Raw genomic sequence first — 19571 nt, forward strand, 5'->3', positions numbered from 1 at the left:
GCTTGTTGGCTGGCACTCTCTTTACCAACTTGATGTCTTGGTTTCATGTGGCCATGCTATGACAATTGTATTGTCATATTTGTCTCGTCTCACAGTCTGTCTGTGGACCTGGAATCAAGGTAAAGATTGGCAGCACATGAATGAATGCCTGTGTGCTGACAAGTGATCTTCATGAGTGCCGAGTAGGGACTACCAATAATACATATGTGGCTGTAATGAGAAAAATGCAACCTCGTTTCTCGGGGTCAATCATCCTTTACTTCCCAGACTTGCCACTGATAAGAGAGGAAGAACAGTATAATAAGTTCACGCGCTTAGCACACCTGTCATGCACTATCGGCCTCTCCTCTTTTTCCTTGCACCTTCTTATGATATCTATTTCTAGTAAAAGAGAAAAGAAGTGTAGTGAGTACGGTGATGTCGAGAGAAATAAAATGAGACAGCTTCTTTTAAGTAGCATCAAATTTACAAGAGTTCTTGTTGCTCTCCAAAGAGCAGACAGATAGATATACAAGCATAAGCACTGTATACAATATAAAGAGATACCCTAAGTATATATACATACATACATACATACATACATATATATATGTATGTATAGAGAGAGAGAGAGAGAGGCGTTCTACGTATATGTACTACTATCACAGTAGCTATATCTGTACATAGAAGTGTATATCGGCTGTAAAGAGAACTCCCTGTTCTTCTCTCCCTTAAAATGGAGCTGTTAGGGTTCTTTGGAGGGTGTGCTTTGCAGGCACGAAGAGGTGATCCTGCGCGGCTTTCTTTAGCTGCGCAAAGAACGACGACTTAAGCCTTTTGATCTCATCAAAGGGGAGAAGAAGGGACTGTTAAAGTGCTACTGAACTCGGAATTACCTCCTCAAACTGTCGCTTCAGCGTCCTGTTCTCGTTCACTAAGTGATCCACCTCCTGCTCCAACTCAGTTGTGTAAGCCTTTTCCATGAAGCACAGTGAAGAGAGTGAGAACTCATAATCACTTGAGGGAAAAAGTTAGAGAGAGAGAGAGAGAGAGAGGAGCCGATGCCTGTTTCCTGGCTCTCGACCGAGCTGCCGACTCACGGTTCTTGATCATCCGCTTCTTCCTTCGGTCGACGTCGCTCCGATCGCCGGACTCTTCGTTCAACTCATGCTCCATCTGGTGCTTCTTGCTGCAGCAAGCTACGACGCCGTCACCGACGCCATCCGAGAAGACACTGGAGGCGGAGGAGGAGGAGAGACCATTGCTGCCACCGCCGAGGTTGGAGTTGAGACCAAGAGCGGTAGAAGGAGGAGGACTGCGGTCACTGGTCGCCTTGAAGTGCTCGGTAAGGAAGTCTTGGAGAATGATGCTTCTAAAGGAGGTGGTGGTCGACGAGCTGACACCGCACAGGCGCTCGAGGTGGTTTGGTGGAAGGGAAGGAATGGAAGGCATGTCTTGCTGCAGAGAACTCAAGCTTATGTCCTTCCACACCTCCTCCATGATCCTGGTGTTCTTGGAGAGCATGGAGGAGTAGGGAGTCATGGAGGAGGAGAGGAAGAGGAGATGATGACCTCCCCTAGCCAGAATATGGGATCTGAATGACTGAGTCGTTTTGTGCTTTAAGGGGAACTGTGGAGGAGGGAATGGAATTCTTTTTAGTGCTTAAATGTCATGTATACTAACTATGCCAAATCGGAATCCATATCTAATATTTAGATTTTGTGTCACATAGATCAGTTCTTTGACTTCCCCAGATAGATTCAACTTTGTGGGTAGGCCAACTTATCTTCCTATTGGCCAAGACAGCTGGCGGAGCTATGGAGTCTGGTGGAGACGGAAAGCATGGCAGCCATGGTTATGCTCTCAGTCTCAAAATTGATGATTTGTGTGTCAGCCTTCACTTCGGTTGCCTGTTTCATCACTGCACATACTTTCATTTTGTATCATAATCAACTGTATCCATGAGCACAGCTATCGAATATCAACCCGGTTAAGGCTTTGGTTACTGGATTATTGGTTGTCAGCTGGAGTGAGATCTATCATGTAGTAGCTCACCGGGTGGTGCGTGCTGCTGTCCTTCACCTTCTTTCAGTAGCGTCTTCGACAAAGCATTTGCCCGCAGAGACACTCCGACACCCAACCGAAAGATGGTGTCAGCTGCTGCTGCTACTGCTACGAAGGACGTATAAAGATAGAGATAGAGAGATAGATGGAGAGAGAGAAAGGAAGGAAGAAAGAAATGACAGTCGTACGCTATTATCCGCTGTGGATGCACATTCTCCCGTCCCAAAAGCTCGCATGACGGTGGAAAGAGATGGACGCCAAATTGCGGGGGCCACAAAAGGCAAAGGCAAAAAGCACGATTCATGTCACGCTCGCCCTTAATCTCACACCACACGACGACGCTCCACGTCTTGTAGTCGTTAACTCCATCGCTATCTTAGTCGGGACGTCGGCGAGGACTCTTCCGAACAACAAATCATGTTTGTCGGGTCACAAACCCGATATGAATCCGAATCCATTTTTAAAATTATATTAAAATAGAAAAAATTACCCATAATCCTTTCTTCTTTTAACCTATAACTAAGAAAAATGGATAGCAATAGTTTTGGACAGAAAAACAAGAGAAGAAAAAAAAAGAAAAATATAAGAACAACATACAAATTGTTCTCAATCATTTAAACAGTGTTATCATCTTAAGTTAAATCATAAGTAGATTCTTGCTATGATCACTTTAAAAAAATTTAGATATTATGCATAATAACATAATTCTTTTATTCCAGTTATTCTCCTGTGATTGTTGTTTGAGTTTTAAACAAGAATTCGTTAATTATGACATAAAAAACAGAAAAAAAACATGCAATGCATTCAAGTAATTCGATTAGAAGGAACATAGTGCATTAATATTAATATTCAAGTTCCAATATTCACATGGCTCGATTGAATCATGGTCCTGAAAAGATCAAGTTCCCATATGAATTGGAGTTCCCAATTCTTGGGCAAATCTTAATCTTCCACATGGTTGAACATTTGCTTTCTCCACCCAATCTTGTGTACCAGTACGATAATTTGTACTTACAAAAAGGAGGAGGAGAAAACCAAAACATATATAATTATTGATTGTACCTTTTTACTGTATTAATTAGAGAAATAATAGTGTTAACGTAGATTTTGATTATCAAGATATCAAATCTCGAAGCTAACTTTGGTTCTTATCTAAGCATGTCACCAATGTGGTGTTGGAGATGAGTAGTTCAACAGATATCATTTGTGTGTGTTTGATAAAAGCATATTTTTATCGTAAATACTAATTATATGACGTCAATTATAGGTATATAAAAGCTATATATTTAATTATATTTAAAATATTTATTTATAATTATATTTTCTTCTGACTCGCCTCATACTATTTATTATAATCATTTCATCTTTTCTAATTATCACATATTCCGAGCACATTCTTTTTTCTTTTTTTTTTAAGATTAAAAAAATTAAAAGTTTCTAAAAAAATTAAGGGTACTTTACCTCTTAATTTTCCTTCAATTCTTAAATCAGTTCAACCTATTAATACAAATCGATTTAAATTAATATTATAATTAAAAAAGCTATTACTAGTGTCAATACCAATATCATTGCTATTGCCAATATCAATACTATAATCATTATCATTACCATTAGCATTATCATTATTAATATCAGTAGCTACCGATTGATTGCTGATCACCTTTACTACCCGATCTCATCGATAAGTATCACTTAATCTGTTCAGCAAAACATGGAGTCGTTTACACGAGACAATATACTGTCTTCAAACACAGACAAAGAACACACATGTCGATTACTATGCACTTGTGCACATCCATCTCATGTATCATAAATGAAGGATACAGGCATGCTTAAAAACCTTCATGCCCATGTACGTAATTGAGATGATATAAGCTTCATCTCATCCCCTGGCAGAATGGCGGGCAAACCCTAGCAACCACATTCAGCAAGCCTCAGCCAACCCTAACTCTCCATCAATCGCATGCATCACGAGAGCTGATTCTACTTGAACTGCAGGCGGCTGGAGAAGGTCTGGCCAAAACCCCAGTTGGAAGAGACGATGTCAGGGAAGACCAACGTCTGGCCGTCGCTGGTTGTCACCTTGAAGGAGATGGACTGTCCATTCAGGTAGGCGGTGGACTGCCAGTTGGCTCCCCAGTTCCTCGACATCGGCTGCCACCCCGTATTGGATCCCTTGATGGACATGGACTGGATCGATCCGGCTGCTGCGACGTTGGTGACGAGCACCAGCTCGAAGTAGTCCCGCCCGTTGATGGTGAACCTCACCCCTCCATGCTTCTTGCATGGAACCCTGCGTGGCAAGGAGACATGGTTGGTCCAGGTCGAGCATGCTCATGGATTCGTGAGAGAAGTAAGAGGGGAGAACTACCTCTGGAACAGCACCGGCACGATCCCGCCGCGGTAGATGCCGATCTTCTCCCACGCCGGCTGGGCCATGTCGAAGTGCTGGCGAGGGGTGTTGCACCACCCGCCGTTGTCGTTGGGGAGCGCGTTGTTGGGGGGGCAGAAGTTGGTGGCGGTGACGGTCACCGACACGCCCCTAACGCACCACCGCGGATCCGTCTTGAAGTCGCAGACGATCTTGTAGCATTGCCCGCACGCCGCGCCGTCGTTGAACAGCGCCGTGCTCAGGGCGGCGGTCCTGGTGCCGTACCCCGCCGAGTACAGGTCGCCGTAGCCACAAGCTCCACCTGCACACCAAACAATCCACTGAGACCTCGAAATCACATGGCCGCAGCAAGATCCGTCCTCCTAATTACCCATTGTTCCCGACGCATCACTGCCACCGTAAAACGTGGCGGAGCCCTTGGTCCACCCTGATCGTGCAAGGCCTTCGATCGTGGTGAACGAGCAGCAGCTCAGGATTAGCAGAGCGAAGAGGCCAAAGTTGACGCCCATCTCCATCCACCTCGAAGTGAACACTTCCTGGTATGGGGATGGATGCTAACATCATTTAGAGGCTGTCTATATAGGAGGAGAAGGCAAATGGCATGTGACTCCTGCAGCCACATCCATGACTTGCGGGCGTCCATTAGTCGTCTTCCTGCCATCGACTACAGATCGCATCAGTCCCATGCTATCTTTCTCAATGGGCTGTCATTTGTTTATGTGGGCAATCGATTAGGTTTCATGTGATCTCTTTGGCTGCTAAGATTCATCAGAAAGGTGGAGTTGTTAAGTGAGAGGCATCACATGGTCACATGCTCCAAACTGAGAGCAAGCACATGGTTTATGACCGCTGTGTTGGTTGGCATGGATTCTCTCCAAATATATATTCGCTTCGGATTAGGTTTTTGATCTGCCTGCCACTTGCAGAGCAGAGGTAGGTGAAGAGAAACAAAGAAGAAGTGAGCTTAGCACCTGAAGAAGGAAAGGGAAAAGGATAAACTGTTAGACAGTAGAAAGATTAATGGCTGATCTGAACATGTCTAGCTATGATACTGCATGATAATGGCACAGTGGAGATCGGTATAGTTAACTCCTATGTTTGCCAATGGACTGTCTTATTGTAGTGTCTATTTCTTGGAGAACTACTTGTCGGTGCCGAGATCTGAGATATATGAGCTGGAGAGAAGGTGAAAGATTCACTGGACACTGAACTTGAGAGATGTCAGGAATAAGAGGGAGGATCAGAAACTTTTCTCGCTCCCTTTGGCCTTTACTCCCCGACACGAGCTTCATAAATTTCAGATCGCTTTTCACAAGAGGAGAAGCTCGTGGACAAGAGAAGCTTTTCACATGAATGATTGAACATGCCAATTAAAGAGAGAGAGAGAGAGAGAGAGAGAGAGAGGTTGGATTGTGTTTTGGTTACACACTGATTGGTGTTTGCGGAGACACTTCCTGTGAACCAAAGTCATTTTTTGGGGGGTCGTACCAACTTGATCTTGTCGGTGATTGACTTGTATACCTTCGTAGATTCGGAGATGCATGTCGTCGTACGTATGGAAGGACTGTGATGGTAAAGGATGTGAATCGGTAATACAACGTACGGCTTTGAGACGTAGGACGAGTAATAGTTTTTTGAATGAGAGAGGAATAGAGATAAGAAAATAACAATGATAAATTAATACAAAATAAGAAAATTCAAATTGTTGCACCTCCATACATCTCAATAGAATTAATTATACTACAAGACATAATTAATGGTCTCACACCACTCGTACATAATGTGAGAACAAAATTAATATATTAAATATTTGTTTATATATTTTTAGACTTCTCATGTAATTCGATTTATTGAATTGTTTTTTTATGATTTTTTTAGCATTCAAAAAGAAGAATAAGAAGAAAAATAAGGAAATAAGAAAATCATGATAATATCAAATCAAATAATAATTTTGACTTGATTTTAAAAATAAAATTTCTCTATATTCTTAATCGATAGAATTTCATTCTCGTAAGGATGAACACTTAAAATCTTCTATTAAGATCTCTCATCTTTAACGATCAAATATGATTTCTTTTATTTTCTTCTTTTTGTCGAGTAGATATTGACATGAGACAACTTATTACACATGTAAAAAATTCCTAAAGCAATCAAATATATTTAAATAAAAATATTAATTTAGTTTCGTGTCACTTTGGTAAGCTATTTTGTCTTTATTCACCTCCTCATAAGTATGTTATGATACAAGCATTTAAAAGATAAATAATTATATAATTTAGTGAGCCAGAAAGAATAAGTTAAGTCTTGGTGAAACGATTAAATTATTTTTTGGTAATCTAAATGACTTAAAATAGGAAAAGATGATTATCAAAATTTCTTAATTGTAAATTGATTATCGTTAGACTAATAATACAAAATTTACTACGTATAGTCCGCTATGGGTAACACATTTGGTGCAAAACCATTAGCAACCATAAGCCATAGTATTCCACTTATTTGAAGTCGCCTATAATAACCTTTCTTCATTGTGTTAAGCAATTAATTTCAACATGGACTTAGTCTTGGCTTGTTTATACCAATGTGTAATAGTAGCATGTTGATCAATCACATAGATGGAATTGGAAATTTTATACACATATATGTAATAGTAGCATGTAGAAGTTGATATAACTAAACTATACTCATCTTGTATGTGTTCTAGGGAAGTGCTCCAAGTTTGTGTAGTTGACTAGTTCTGAATGGTAAGTCAACGTGCAATCCCATGTGATCACCATAGCTTTTGCATCTGCAGGTGCTTTCCAAGCAAGGCAGACTATTTCTCAGATTAGAGAGAGAGAGAGAGAGAGAGAGAGAGATGGCACTGAGTTTGACCCAATTGTGATGAGCTTTCTTTCCAAAGAGGAGAACATGTCCAGTACTGTTACGTGTCAAAAGTCAGAAGGAACCAAGAAAACTAATGTCTACAAAGGAACTCAAACAGGAGGAGTTCGAGCGGTTTGTGCTCATACCGGTAAGTGCTGGTCGTCGATGTCGGCGCCTACTTGAGCTATTAAATGTTAGATCTCAGTCAACCACGAAGAACACCTACTCCAGACAGCAGCTTCATTCCGCCAACTCCGGGGGGAATGAACTCAGAAGATACACCAACTCCGGGCCTATCTGAACCGATGCTGACACAACACCAATCTCCTTCCCCACCCACTGCAGTCAGTAGCTGTAATGCGCAGATTTAGTATCCTATCGAAAGCGAGAGAAGATATGAATACGTTCTTTAAAGTCTAGTTAGGTCTAACACTATTAATTTGGACTTTAGATCCAACTCAACATAGTTAATGAGTTAATTATTCTATCAGATCGAATCATATTATTCGATCCATGAATGAGACTTGAGAGCAAGTCATAATACGAAGTTATCGTTAGGTTACACTTCACGTGTACTATGCTATACTTTAATTTTATATTATGTTACATTAAATTCTTAATTGGAGAAGATTATAATACTCCGATATAGTCACATATCGAAAGTGAGGGATGATTGGAATGAAACTCGGACTTAGCAAAATTAGTGAATCAATTATCCGATAAAATCGAAGCGTGAACAACGAGAGAAGATTCATGTGATGGGAGGTGTTTGTATGCAGGTCTAATTCTGCGATGGAAGGTGAAGTGAGTCAGTGAAATATTATCTCACTGCTCAAAATAAGGGAAGATGATTCAGATGGAGAAGAACATATTGTTGTGTGGATTCAAAATGCAGCAGTGAACAGCCAACAAAGTTCAAAATGCTGCCACAAACGGTGTAAAGCAAAGATGGAAGAGAAGTGCTTACGTTAGTGTATTTTTTGGAGATAAAAGCCTACATTTGTAAGCTCAAAGTATGGTGTCAAGCCTTCTTCATGTCATTCTGCGGGAGAACACTTCTCTCTGAAGAGATTTCTTATACGAGTAAAGATCTCTTTATGTCATTCGTCTTCTCTTTACATCGTAACCATAATGAGAATTCGAATCCTCAATCCATGGAAACGGATAAGAAAACATACCATCGAACTAACCATTTGAATGTAAGAAAATTAAATTATTAATTTGAGCTTAAATATTTCTCATCAAATTAATTAATTGATTATCTCATTTGGCTAAGTTAGATCATACAAATGGGAGTTAGATCATAGATAAACTAGGCTACTAATATTTTGGAGCAATGATTTAAACTCGTCAAATTAATTAGTTAATCGTATCATAATATCCGACATCAGATATGTAATCTATCAACAATATACTTATTATCTTTCAAAATCACAAGTTATTCTCTCTTGTATATTTTTAGAATCATGATAGTCTCATTTATACAAGTCAATTGCTACTTTATGTTCTAGAATAGCTTTATAACACCAAAAAGGTTGCCTTCTTATCTGAAACATTTATGGAACACTAAATGACCAACTCAATTCAAGCTTTTCATGATCTTTTAGAATCTGAATTAAGGCATAGAAAATAATGATGGTTGAATTGGCCTCCAATCGGCTTTCTTATCCTTATCCAGATAGGAGATATCTCTCTCCTGTGTCTTATTATATAGAGCAAGTGGAGAAATGTGGTTTGCTTCTTTCCTAATTCTCTCTTAATTTTTGTCTATTATATTCACATTTTCAACATGAGCATTAAGAAGTGAATTCACGCTCATTCTACAACATTGATCGATCTCTTAAATAATGTATCGATTACCTTAGTTGATTTGGTCGTATGATGATCATGATCCAAAAGTCTATCACAATATACAATGTAGTAATTTAGAAAGAATAAGAACACATCACATGAAGATACATTAAGGGAATATACAATATATAATGTAGTAATTTTATTCATATCATTCTTTTCATAACCCCTTTCTATTTCGAAATATTTTGTTTTCTCTTATTATCGGATAAATGTGTTGTTGACATTTTTTTTTGTTAGATAAATTTAGATTCCTATCTTTTTTATTATCAAATATGTATGGCTTTTATATTGATCTCGACTATCATAATACTTGATAATATTTTAGAACCATAAGCAATGCCTTGAAATAGGTTCAATTTAGGTTTGGATATTGAACATATAATAAAAATTAATTTAATTTTTTTTATATTTAATTTTAGTGTGACTTTTTTCTTATATTTTAAATTTTATTCAGAGGAAATAGATCGTATCAATAACGAGTATTCATGACATGATAGTCCGAGCATTCGATATTAAAAAGAATAACGGATATAAAAAAAAGTAACTTAAAATTTTAATATTTTAGAAGATAAATTATGACAAAAAAACACGAAAAAGGAGTGAATCAAACTCGACTTTCTTACCCTTATCCAAATATGAGTTGGAGATTCTATCCAAAGTCTTATTTTATATAGCAATAAAAAGAGAATATGATAATACTAAGAAATAGCGTTATTTATATATTTTAAAGGATAATTCTCACATCACAAATATACATAACAGTGCTTTCATAGTTTCATATATCAATTCCTTAACAAAGCTAAGTGCCTCATTGAGATTATTGGCTCACAAAAAATTAAAAATAATATAAAATATAAGTTTATTTTGCAAACACTCTACAAATATTATTAATAAAGCCCAATATAATAATATATATAGCTTTTAAATTTGTGTCGACCATCAAATAGTTTTGGAAATATAAGGGCTTCATTTACATTGTTAAAAAAGCATTGCCTTGCAATAAGCAAATTGAACATAATATATATATATATATATATATATATATATATATATATATATATATATATATATATATATATATATATATATATATATATATATATATATGATGAAGATTTACAAAAAATACAATGTGAAGGTAAAAATTATAGAGGTTTTTATTACAAAGATAAATGACAGAAATAAAATGCTCCCAATAATTAAAGTCATTATCAACTAAGCTACCTATTTTCTTACCAAAATAAAATGATATTGATTTATTTTTTATTTCATTCGATATTTTTAGTGATGACAAAGAATCTAAATTAAGCTGGTTTTGACCCCTAATATCATCCTTAATCCATTCAAGGAATTATAATTTTCTGGAACCATCTCATATAAATAAATTATTAATATACAACAACAATAAAATCTTAAAGTCTCAATCATTTGGAGTTGACTAAATTATTAATATACACGTGTCAATGCACGTGTGATCCAACGTGAAGTTGGCATTACACACGTGGGCTGCTCCTACTGGGTCGGTGGTCCAATCTGACTTCATTATCTCAGAAAAATAATTAGCTATCCCACTAATCACATGAATTATGTGATTAATACAAATAAAACAATACTAATTAATCAACTTGATATTATTCCATTACTTAATCTAACACCACTTAACCTTCTCATTACATATGGTTTGCACAAACATGCCAAAAAAGGAGCCATCCGGTAAAACGTGCAAGAAAGGAAAGGACGTTTCCGTTTCCCATTTTGCCCAGTGTTCCCGAAATGTGCCTGTTTCTTTCCCTAAATGCCCCCTCCTTTTGGTCTTTTTATGTCGTGGTCTTGTTCGTCTGCCGAAGCTTGAAAGCCAGAGGAGAACCATCGCCCCAATCCGCCGGTAGAAACCAGGAGCAATCCGCTTCAGGGTTCTTCGATCCTTGAAGCAAGCAACGCGTCCCCCTGATCTGAGGCGATCCCGATCCGAAAGGTTGGCTTTTTACGGCTATTCATCCCTGAGGCGTCGGATTTGGGGAGGGTTTTGTTTTGGGCGATTTGGTCGAGTTCCGGTTGGAATTGACGGGGAGACTAGCTGTTGACGACCAGCCAGCAGATCGTGTTGCGCTTGCGAGGGAAGTGGGGTCTCTGCTTTCGCGAGCTGATGCCATCTGGTGCCGAGAAAGAGATGGTCCTGTGTTTTGCCATCGGGCGTTGGATTTGCATAGAAGGTATTCTTGTTTTGGATTCTTATTATCTATTATGTGGTTTGACTTCTTAGCGATCATCTAATTTGAGATAAGAAAAATGGAGTGGACAAAAAGGTGATCTTGAAACCTGCGTCTTGTTCGTTGTGAATTTTCTTGTCTCAATTGAGAAGAAGTTAATCGTTTGATCATCTTTCAAGAATCAGTGTCTTTGGCTGCTTTACCTACTCCTTTATCCTTTTCATTGTCTTGCAACTAATGCGCTTTATATTCCTTATTTTCAATCCTCCAGAGTAGGCGAAGGAAAAGGTTGGGGTTTTTCATTTTGGGATAGCAGATTGAATTACGACACATGTTGACAACTCAAACGTGGGCTTAGATGAGATGAGGGATGTTAGCAAAATTGATGAACCTATTGAAGGCCTGCTGGCAGCCATCATCAAACCAATATGCCCATGCAGGCTCTGACGTGATCGGTCGGAAGGATGGGCTTCTCTGGTACAAGGACAGTGGACAGCATGTGTACGGTGAGTTCTCCATGGCCATGGTACAAGCCAATAACTTGCTTGAGGATCAGAGCCAACTTGAGACAGGACCTCTGAGCTCAGTTGAATTTGGGCCGTATGGTACTTTTGTGGGGGTTTATGATGGGCATGGTGGTCCAGAAACTTCATGTTATGTCAATGATCATCTCTTCCCGCATCTGAAGAGTATGTTCCAAACTTGCCTGACTCAGTAATTTTTAAACACCACTTGTTATTTAATTGATTAGCACTTCAGAATTTGTTAGATAGAAAAACATGTAATTTGTTTGGAAGATTATTTATACTGCCATCATAATATGGAAACTTTTAATCCAAAGTTTCCATTGAAAACCTTGTATGATGCTTTTTTTTTTCTAGCAATTGAATGGATCATTAGTTCCTCAATTCACAAACAACCTCAACTATTTTGTAGCTCTACAAATGTTGTATTTTCTTTGTTAAGAAACTCGGTTCAGACTAGGTTGATCTTCTGTCTAGGATGGATACAATGATGCTGATCTTCTGTCTAAAATTTGAGGATTGTAATTACTAGGACCTATCTGATAGAAGTGCTTGTTTGTCAGGATTTGCAACAGAGCAGCAGTCCATGTCAGCTGATGTAATACGGAAGGCATACCAAGCGACAGAGGAGGGTTTCATCTCCCTGGTGACCGAACAATGGCCTGTAAAACCTCAGATTGCAGCCGTTGGCTCATGCTGTCTGGTTGGGGTAATCTGTGGTGGTATGCTATATATAGCTAATCTCGGAGACTCCCGTGCTGTTTTAGGCAGAGTTGTCAAAGCAACTGGGGAAGTTTTGGCTGTGCAATTGTCAGCAGAGCACAATGTAGGAATCGAGCCTGTGCGACAAGAGTTGCAGTCAATGCATCCGGATGATAGACAAATTGTTGTTTTGAAGCACAATGTTTGGCGTGTGAAGGGCCTAATCCAGGTGCACATAATATATATGTAGTCAACTTTTGGATTTAATTTTCATGCATACGTCAACAATTTTCATAAATGTTACTCATTACCTACGTCTGATGCTGCACTATACTTCTCACAGGCATATATATATATATATATATATATATATATATATAAAATTTACCACAAGAGGAAACAATTTTCTCAAAGATGACTCATTAGCTTCAGTAGGAACAATTGACCATTTCAAGTGCACTACTTGCTTGCATTCTATGAAGCCATATATTGTTGAAAACAACAGTTGCAACTTTATATTTGGCTACTCCTTGTAGCCATTTAGTTTGTTTTAGATTTTAAATACCGAAACATGCGAAGCAAGGTAGGTTTCATGTTTGGCCCAAGATATGGAACCATGAGAAGGGACTAAGTGGAAACTTGGATTGTTATATGATAGTCATGAACACACGTCATTTCTTATCCTCAAACTGAACTCCCTGGGATATTAGCTATCATGCAAACGTGGAAAAATTGGCATGACAATTATCAAACTATTGAAATATTAAATAAAAACGCTATTAAGTATGATATGCACTTCCTAACCGACAATTTCTATGACTACAATTGCTTTGATGATCTTTGAGTTTAAAATTATACAAAGAGAGTAACCTTTCTAAAATTCTCATTGAGCAGTTATAATTTGTGTCTTTCTTATATATCCTTTTTGTGACATTAAATTCGGTACAAACCCAATAGAGAGTTGAATAGATTGTTTATAAATAAACACACTCCAACTACCCTATTATTCCAAGAAGTTGTTTCACTGATGCTATTTTATGCATCCTTTGACTTATGACAGCCATGAGAATATGATATATTGCTATGGGATGCCTTTCTTTTGTAACCTATTTCGGATCTGTTTCATTTGCATGGATTCACTCGCATGTAGTTAAATCATCAAAAGTATTCCCAGTTACACTTATTTTACCAGTTTTTTTTAGATAATGATTTTCTAACCACTGATGGCATCAGTCTTAGCTGAACTACATTACCTAAGTCAAGTTTGCCTCTACCTAGATCATGTTATGCATTGTCACTTTAAGAAAGCTTTTCTGTTGGTTAATGGTTGAGATGAAAAAGTCTGATAAGTAACTAAAACCTGCTTGGACTCAGAAAGCCTACTTAGTCCAAGGTTTTAGCTTTCAGTAGGTTAGGATTCAGTACAAGAGAAAAAACCGATAAATATGTCTATAAAATGGTTGGCCCTAAGTCTTCTCTGGTTCTTGTGTTTTGTAAATAATTATATTTGTTTAATTTATATGTTAGTGCTGCCTTTGACAAGTGCTTCTCCAGAAGAAAAGCAGCCTCCCAAACCTGTCAGCTAGAATGCTATAGTCTTCTTAGGACTGAAAATAGCATATGGTCAGGGCTACTCTGCCGCAAATCATAAGTCAATTCCTAATTTATTCGAAAGTATTTTATTTAGTATTCTGTACTAGAATATCTTAAAATATCTGTAATCTATCAAATAAACCTATCCGGATTGACTCGTATCAATTGGGCCCATGAACTACTCTAACCTGGAGGTCTCTAAGTCAATCCACAAAAGCATTATCAGCATGCTGAAAGTATCATCTTATTAGAAACTGACGTTGAAACACCAGTTAGTAGCTGATCAACCTATTTGACCTTCTTCAGGGTTTGGTTGTCTTTTTGAGAGCAAAATACAGCACACAAAAGGGTGGGTTGCATGAAGATCTAATTGCCCTTCAAGGTCTGGCACAACCAGATGTCATTTCAGTTACTGGATCAATACTTTGGGTTTTGACAATTGATGATAATCAAGGGCAGCAGGTGAAGCCTTTTGTGATGATAAATCCTTCCTAATCCATCTCAACAGAAACATATTGAGATGATTTTCTTCGTCAACTTGATAGCCCTGATTTGCATCATCTTCTTTATTTTTCCCTTGCATGTGAAGAGGATAGGACGGATGCAATCTTGAACATGCCATACTACAGTTCCATTCGGTTGCCAGTGTAAGGCGGATCTGAGGGAATTATTACAGTATGGTCTAACGTTAGACCACTTATATCTGCCTTGAGCCCAGCGAGGGCCTATTTTTCCCTAGATCAGCCTACTGCATGTCAGTCCAGCAACATTCAGTTCAAAGCAGTCTAATCGTGTTTTATATGAGGTCTATCTGACTCTTGAAGGGACTGTACAACTCAATCCTAGTCAAGTCAGAGGAGTGTTCTATCCAAGCCTTCTATCCACTCCAAGTTGGAGTAGGTCTATATTTTATTTTCTTAGTAATTTTTGTACATATATATATAGATTATTGCAACAGTTATTTTTGGTGAACCATTAGAGTCCAATCCTGATGTCTAAGTGTCCTAGTATGGTAAGATTAGGCAATTTGTTTAGCTTTTGGAAGTCATATTTGGGAGTTCTTATCAAATATATCTTTTAGTTTGATTTTATGGGGGATTAGCTTTTCTCCTATATGATAAGCAATTTAGTCCAAGAGGCATGGTTGAGACATGTAATTTCTTATTTGCTTAATAATAGCGATATTAGTTATTTCTCCTCCCTTTCTAACTATTTTCCCTCAAAGAAGAGTACCTCTCATTAGGAGAAGATCCAATCTTTATGTGGTAAACAATATCATTTGCCTCACCACTAAACTAGGAACCGAAGCCTCAATGTCATATTTTTGATAAAACACTTGGCTATTATGCACACTCTGTCAATTGTTTTCTTCTGTAATCTGTGTTCAACTTTCGTGTATGAATTCTCAATTTATCTGCTTTACTTTCTTTTTTCTTTTTGTTGCTTCATTCTGATCAAGATCACCTTTTGCAGATCTCCAGGTCAATTGGTGATGTATACTTAAAAAGGACAGAGTTTAACCGTGAACCATTACATGTGAAATTCAGACTTCGTGAACCTTTCAAGAAACCTATATTGAGTTCAGAACCATCAATTACTGTGCAACCACTACAGCCCCAAGATCAATTTCTTATATTTGCATCTGATGGACTTTGGGAGCATCTTAGTAATCAAGAAGCTGTTGATATTGTTCAAAACAACCCTCCCAATGTGAGTTCTATATCTATTTTCCCTGGTTGTAGTTTCACAAAATATTTTTTATTTGATCTTGGAATCTATATCTTACTCAATTCCAACCTGAACAGAATGCTCGTTCTTTTCATCAAAAACCTCATAAACAAAAAAGAAAAATGCTAGTTACAATAAGCATTCAATTAACTCAGATAAAATGATAAAAAAATTATAAAATTATTATATGAGAAAATTTTTAAATTTTGTGCAATGTCTGTTTCTTAGAATTGTATATAAATAACAATAAAATAATACAGAATTATTTATGAGAAAATAATATCATCATAATAAGGAATATATTGAATAAACAGTTTGTGTTTCATAAAGAATGCTCAAAATTTGTAGGTTTGCTGGTAGAGGATAATGATGGACCACGAGGGAAGTGTTAGGTAATGCAAACACAAACTTTGATCAAAGAAAATGCCTATTGAATTTAAGACTAACAGGACATCCCATTACTTTTTCCTTCTAGATTTTGATCCTTAATGGTTATCTTTCCTCCCCTTTCTCCTCTCTTTATAAACTTTTCTCTCAATTTCATTGGTAATGAACATTAAATACTATAACAATAGCAAATGACAAATACGATAGTCGCAATAAATAAAAACACAATAGTAGTAGCATCTTTGTTAGTTGTGTTTTCGGTCTTTTGTTTGTCTTTCCTTTTTCTAAGCAAAGGATAAGTAACGAAGGATTTGATCCGAAGACCCTAACATGATTTGTCAAGGTTTTTAAGGTTTACCAAACCAATGTTTTAGGTGTAAAATATGTTGGATGTGGTTTCAAACCCTCAATTTTTAACAAGTGGATCAGCTACACCACCATCAGACTAATGTTTTAGGTTTAAACATATCATATGAGGTTTCGAACCCTCAACCCTTTGTAAGTGGATTTAGTGCACTATCATCAAATTAATGTTTTAGGTGTAAAAATATGTCGGATGAGATTTCAAATCCTTAACTTTTGGTAAGTGGGTATGGTACACTACCACCAGACTAATGTTTTAGGTGTAAAAATATATCAGATGAGTTTTTGAACCCTCAACCTTTGATAAGTGGGTCTAATGATGGTACTAGACCCACTTATCAAAGGTTAAGGGTTCAAAACCTTATTTGATATATTTTTTTCATCTAAATTATTAGTCTGGTTATGATATATCAGATTCACTTACCAAAGGTTGATGATTTACAATCTCATCAGACATATTTTTTACCTAAAACATTGGTGTGATGGTGCTTTCCTTTCTTGCATTGCTATCACTAGACCCACTTATTAAAGATTAAGGGTTTAAAACCTTATCTAATATATTTTTTTCACCTAAAATGTTAGTCTGGTTATAGTGTATTAGATCCACTTACCAAAGGTTGATTGATGTAGAACAGAATAGGGAAGTAGAGAGAGAGAGAGGGAAAGAGAAAGAAAGAGAAGTGTGAGATAAGAGAGATGAGTAAGAGACTAGAGAAGATACAATTCTTTTTATTCAAATCTAAAAAATGCTTGATCCATTGACAAGCTTTACTATTTATAAAGGTTTAAGAGCCTTGACATAATTAATGAAGATGATAATTCCCAAGAGTAATCTCCTAGGGAATTAATATATTTTTTAGAAATCCAAAATGTGATTTCTCGATACCCAAATACTAAATGAGTGCACTTATTATAAAAGGAGTTCCTAAAAAGATCAAAAGATTTTTTTTTTAAATTTTCAACACAACTCTTAGAATTTTTAGACCAACTAATTGATGATTTTTGTTGATTTCCTTGCCTAGAATAAACTTTTCTGAAATCCTTTTTAAAGCAAGATGGTTCTTCATCATTAATTGTTCACAATCTCATCCGACATATTTTTCACCTAAAACATTTGTTTGGTGGCGCTTTCCTTGACTACACTCCCTTCTATTTTTTTTATTCTTTTGACTTGTCAAATGGCCTAAAATTTGTCAATACCTGTCAAGTTTGCTTGATTCTAGCCAATTCTATTACCAATTTATGGTTGTAAGGTTGAGAATTAAGCAAAACCATATGGTCTTGCATGTTGTCTTAAATGCCATGTCAGTTAATATCAACACAAGATTTCAAGTCATGGATTCTGACTCACTGGATGGACTTCTTAGAGTCCTGAGGTGTCCTTTTGCTACAAAAGAAGGCAATTTGGTTACTCTTTATGAAGATTTTAGCTATTTTAAAAGGGTATAAAATCATTAGTAATTTTTAGCCTATTGTAATTAAAAATTAGGCATTAGTAGCCTATAAATGAGTCTGTAGAACCTCCTAATTGTTCTTCTTGGCTACTTTAAAATATATTTTGTAGCAATAAAATCCTTTTAAGTCCATATATTAATCTTTTGAGGACCATTTCTTCCTCAAATTAGAGAAAGCCCAGTTAGTGGTGGCTGCACCGAACACTCGGTATTCCTTAGTAATGCATAGAACTGAGAACCATGCCTACCTAAGATGCATGCAATTCTATGAAATGTTTGCAGCTAATAGGTTGGAAATGACCAAAATGATAAAAATGTTTCACTCAAATCTTTTTAATAGACATCACAACTGGAATGGCACCGTTGAAATTACAGGCACATTCACTGCCACCTTGGCCAGGTAATATCTGATATATTACTTCATCGTCATGCAAAACAATCTTAAATGTCATGGATATGCTAATTCGGTTTTATTATTTGAGATGAAGTGTTCGATTTTGATATTATGAGGATGTGAAAATTACTCATAATAAGGCTATAGTAGAAAAAGCTAAAACATCTAATCTCATTATCTCGGTTGGCTTTTAAGAATCCCTATTTGAAAAGTCTAAAGAATGTCTGATTTGTTAGACGGATGTCCAACACATGGACATCTGAACTTGGGACTGGAGGGTAAGCATATTGGTAATGTGGCCTACAGAAATCAACACAGATCTTACAAATATTAAATTGTCTGTTGGTGCAAATTTTATTGACTTGCCTTCCAGTTACTATACATTGGATTGATTTCGCAAACAGTGGGGTTTGATTGTCCATTTGCACGAATCCTGCAGGGAAGTGCTCGAAGGCTTGTCAAAGCTGCACTTCAAGAAGCAGCCAAGAAACGAGAGATGAGATACTCTGATCTCAAGAAGATCGATCGTGGAGTACGGCGGCATTTCCATGATGACATAACTGTTATTGTTGTGTTCCTGGACTCCAATCTTGTTAGCAGAGCCAGCTCATTGAAGGGCCCCTCCCTGTCATTGAGAGGGGGTGGAGTCAATGTGCCAGCCAACTCTCTTGCACCCTGCACCATGCCAACCCAACTCGGTGCCTCCTGATATATTCCTCTCAGTTCATTAATTATGTGTGTGAAATTAAATCAGACCAACCTCCATGATCTTGCCCTCACCAGCATCAGTCGAAATAGGCTCAAGGACAGATACATCTGTTTTAACCTATTATATTGTGCCAATTCTCATGCAAGAATAGTTCATCTGTGTATTATGCTTATAAACTTGGGAGGAAGTAATGTTTCAGAATCAACAATGAAGGACCACCAAGGCAACAGTTTTCACTACTCTAATATTTTTCTTTGACCTGTTCTTCTTGGTAATCAGCTCGATAATTCATTTAAACCACTTGATATGTTTCTAGTTGATGATTGCCAGCAGAATGTTGAGTAACAAGTGCTTAA

The 19571-nt window shown here is 37.2% G+C and overlaps 3 protein-coding genes across 4 annotated transcripts; 1 reads left to right on the top strand and 2 right to left on the bottom strand.

Moving 5' to 3' along the window:
- On the bottom strand, nucleotides 1-1633 carry LOC135622131 (protein FD-like). The gene is made up of 3 exons (XM_065123776.1): nucleotides 1045-1633; nucleotides 876-953; nucleotides 1-788 (listed from the first exon to the last, which is right to left on the bottom strand). Exons 1-3 carry the CDS (start codon nucleotides 1519-1521, stop codon nucleotides 711-713), a joined length of 633 nt encoding a protein of 210 aa, XP_064979848.1. The 5' UTR covers nucleotides 1522-1633; the 3' UTR covers nucleotides 1-710.
- Nucleotides 1634-3779: 2146 nt separating this feature from the next.
- LOC103998822 (expansin-A11) lies at nucleotides 3780-4997 on the bottom strand. The gene is made up of 3 exons (XM_009420414.3): nucleotides 4806-4997; nucleotides 4415-4736; nucleotides 3780-4336 (listed from the first exon to the last, which is right to left on the bottom strand). Exons 1-3 carry the CDS (start codon nucleotides 4948-4950, stop codon nucleotides 4027-4029), a joined length of 777 nt encoding a protein of 258 aa, XP_009418689.2. The 5' UTR covers nucleotides 4951-4997; the 3' UTR covers nucleotides 3780-4026.
- A 5983-nt stretch (nucleotides 4998-10980) lies between these two features.
- Nucleotides 10981-19460, top strand: LOC103998823 (probable protein phosphatase 2C 60). 2 transcript variants are annotated; one of them, XM_009420415.3, is made up of 6 exons: nucleotides 10981-11364; nucleotides 11633-12050; nucleotides 12449-12816; nucleotides 14487-14642; nucleotides 15654-15890; nucleotides 18946-19460. In XM_009420415.3, the coding sequence occupies exons 2-6, from the start codon at nucleotides 11732-11734 to the stop codon at nucleotides 19213-19215; spliced, it is 1350 nt and encodes a 449-aa protein (XP_009418690.2). In that variant the 5' UTR covers nucleotides 10981-11364; nucleotides 11633-11731; the 3' UTR covers nucleotides 19216-19460. The 2 variants fall into 2 exon arrangements, with proteins under 2 accessions (XP_009418690.2, XP_009418691.2); XM_009420416.3 differs by lacking the exon at nucleotides 14487-14642 and having other exon boundaries at nucleotides 10987-11364.
- The last annotated feature ends 111 nt before the right edge of the window (nucleotides 19461-19571 follow it).

The sequence above is a fragment of the Musa acuminata genome, chromosome BXJ2-9 (assembly GCF_036884655.1).
Source record: "Musa acuminata AAA Group cultivar baxijiao chromosome BXJ2-9, Cavendish_Baxijiao_AAA, whole genome shotgun sequence".
Taxonomy (NCBI): Eukaryota; Viridiplantae; Streptophyta; class Magnoliopsida; order Zingiberales; family Musaceae; genus Musa; species Musa acuminata.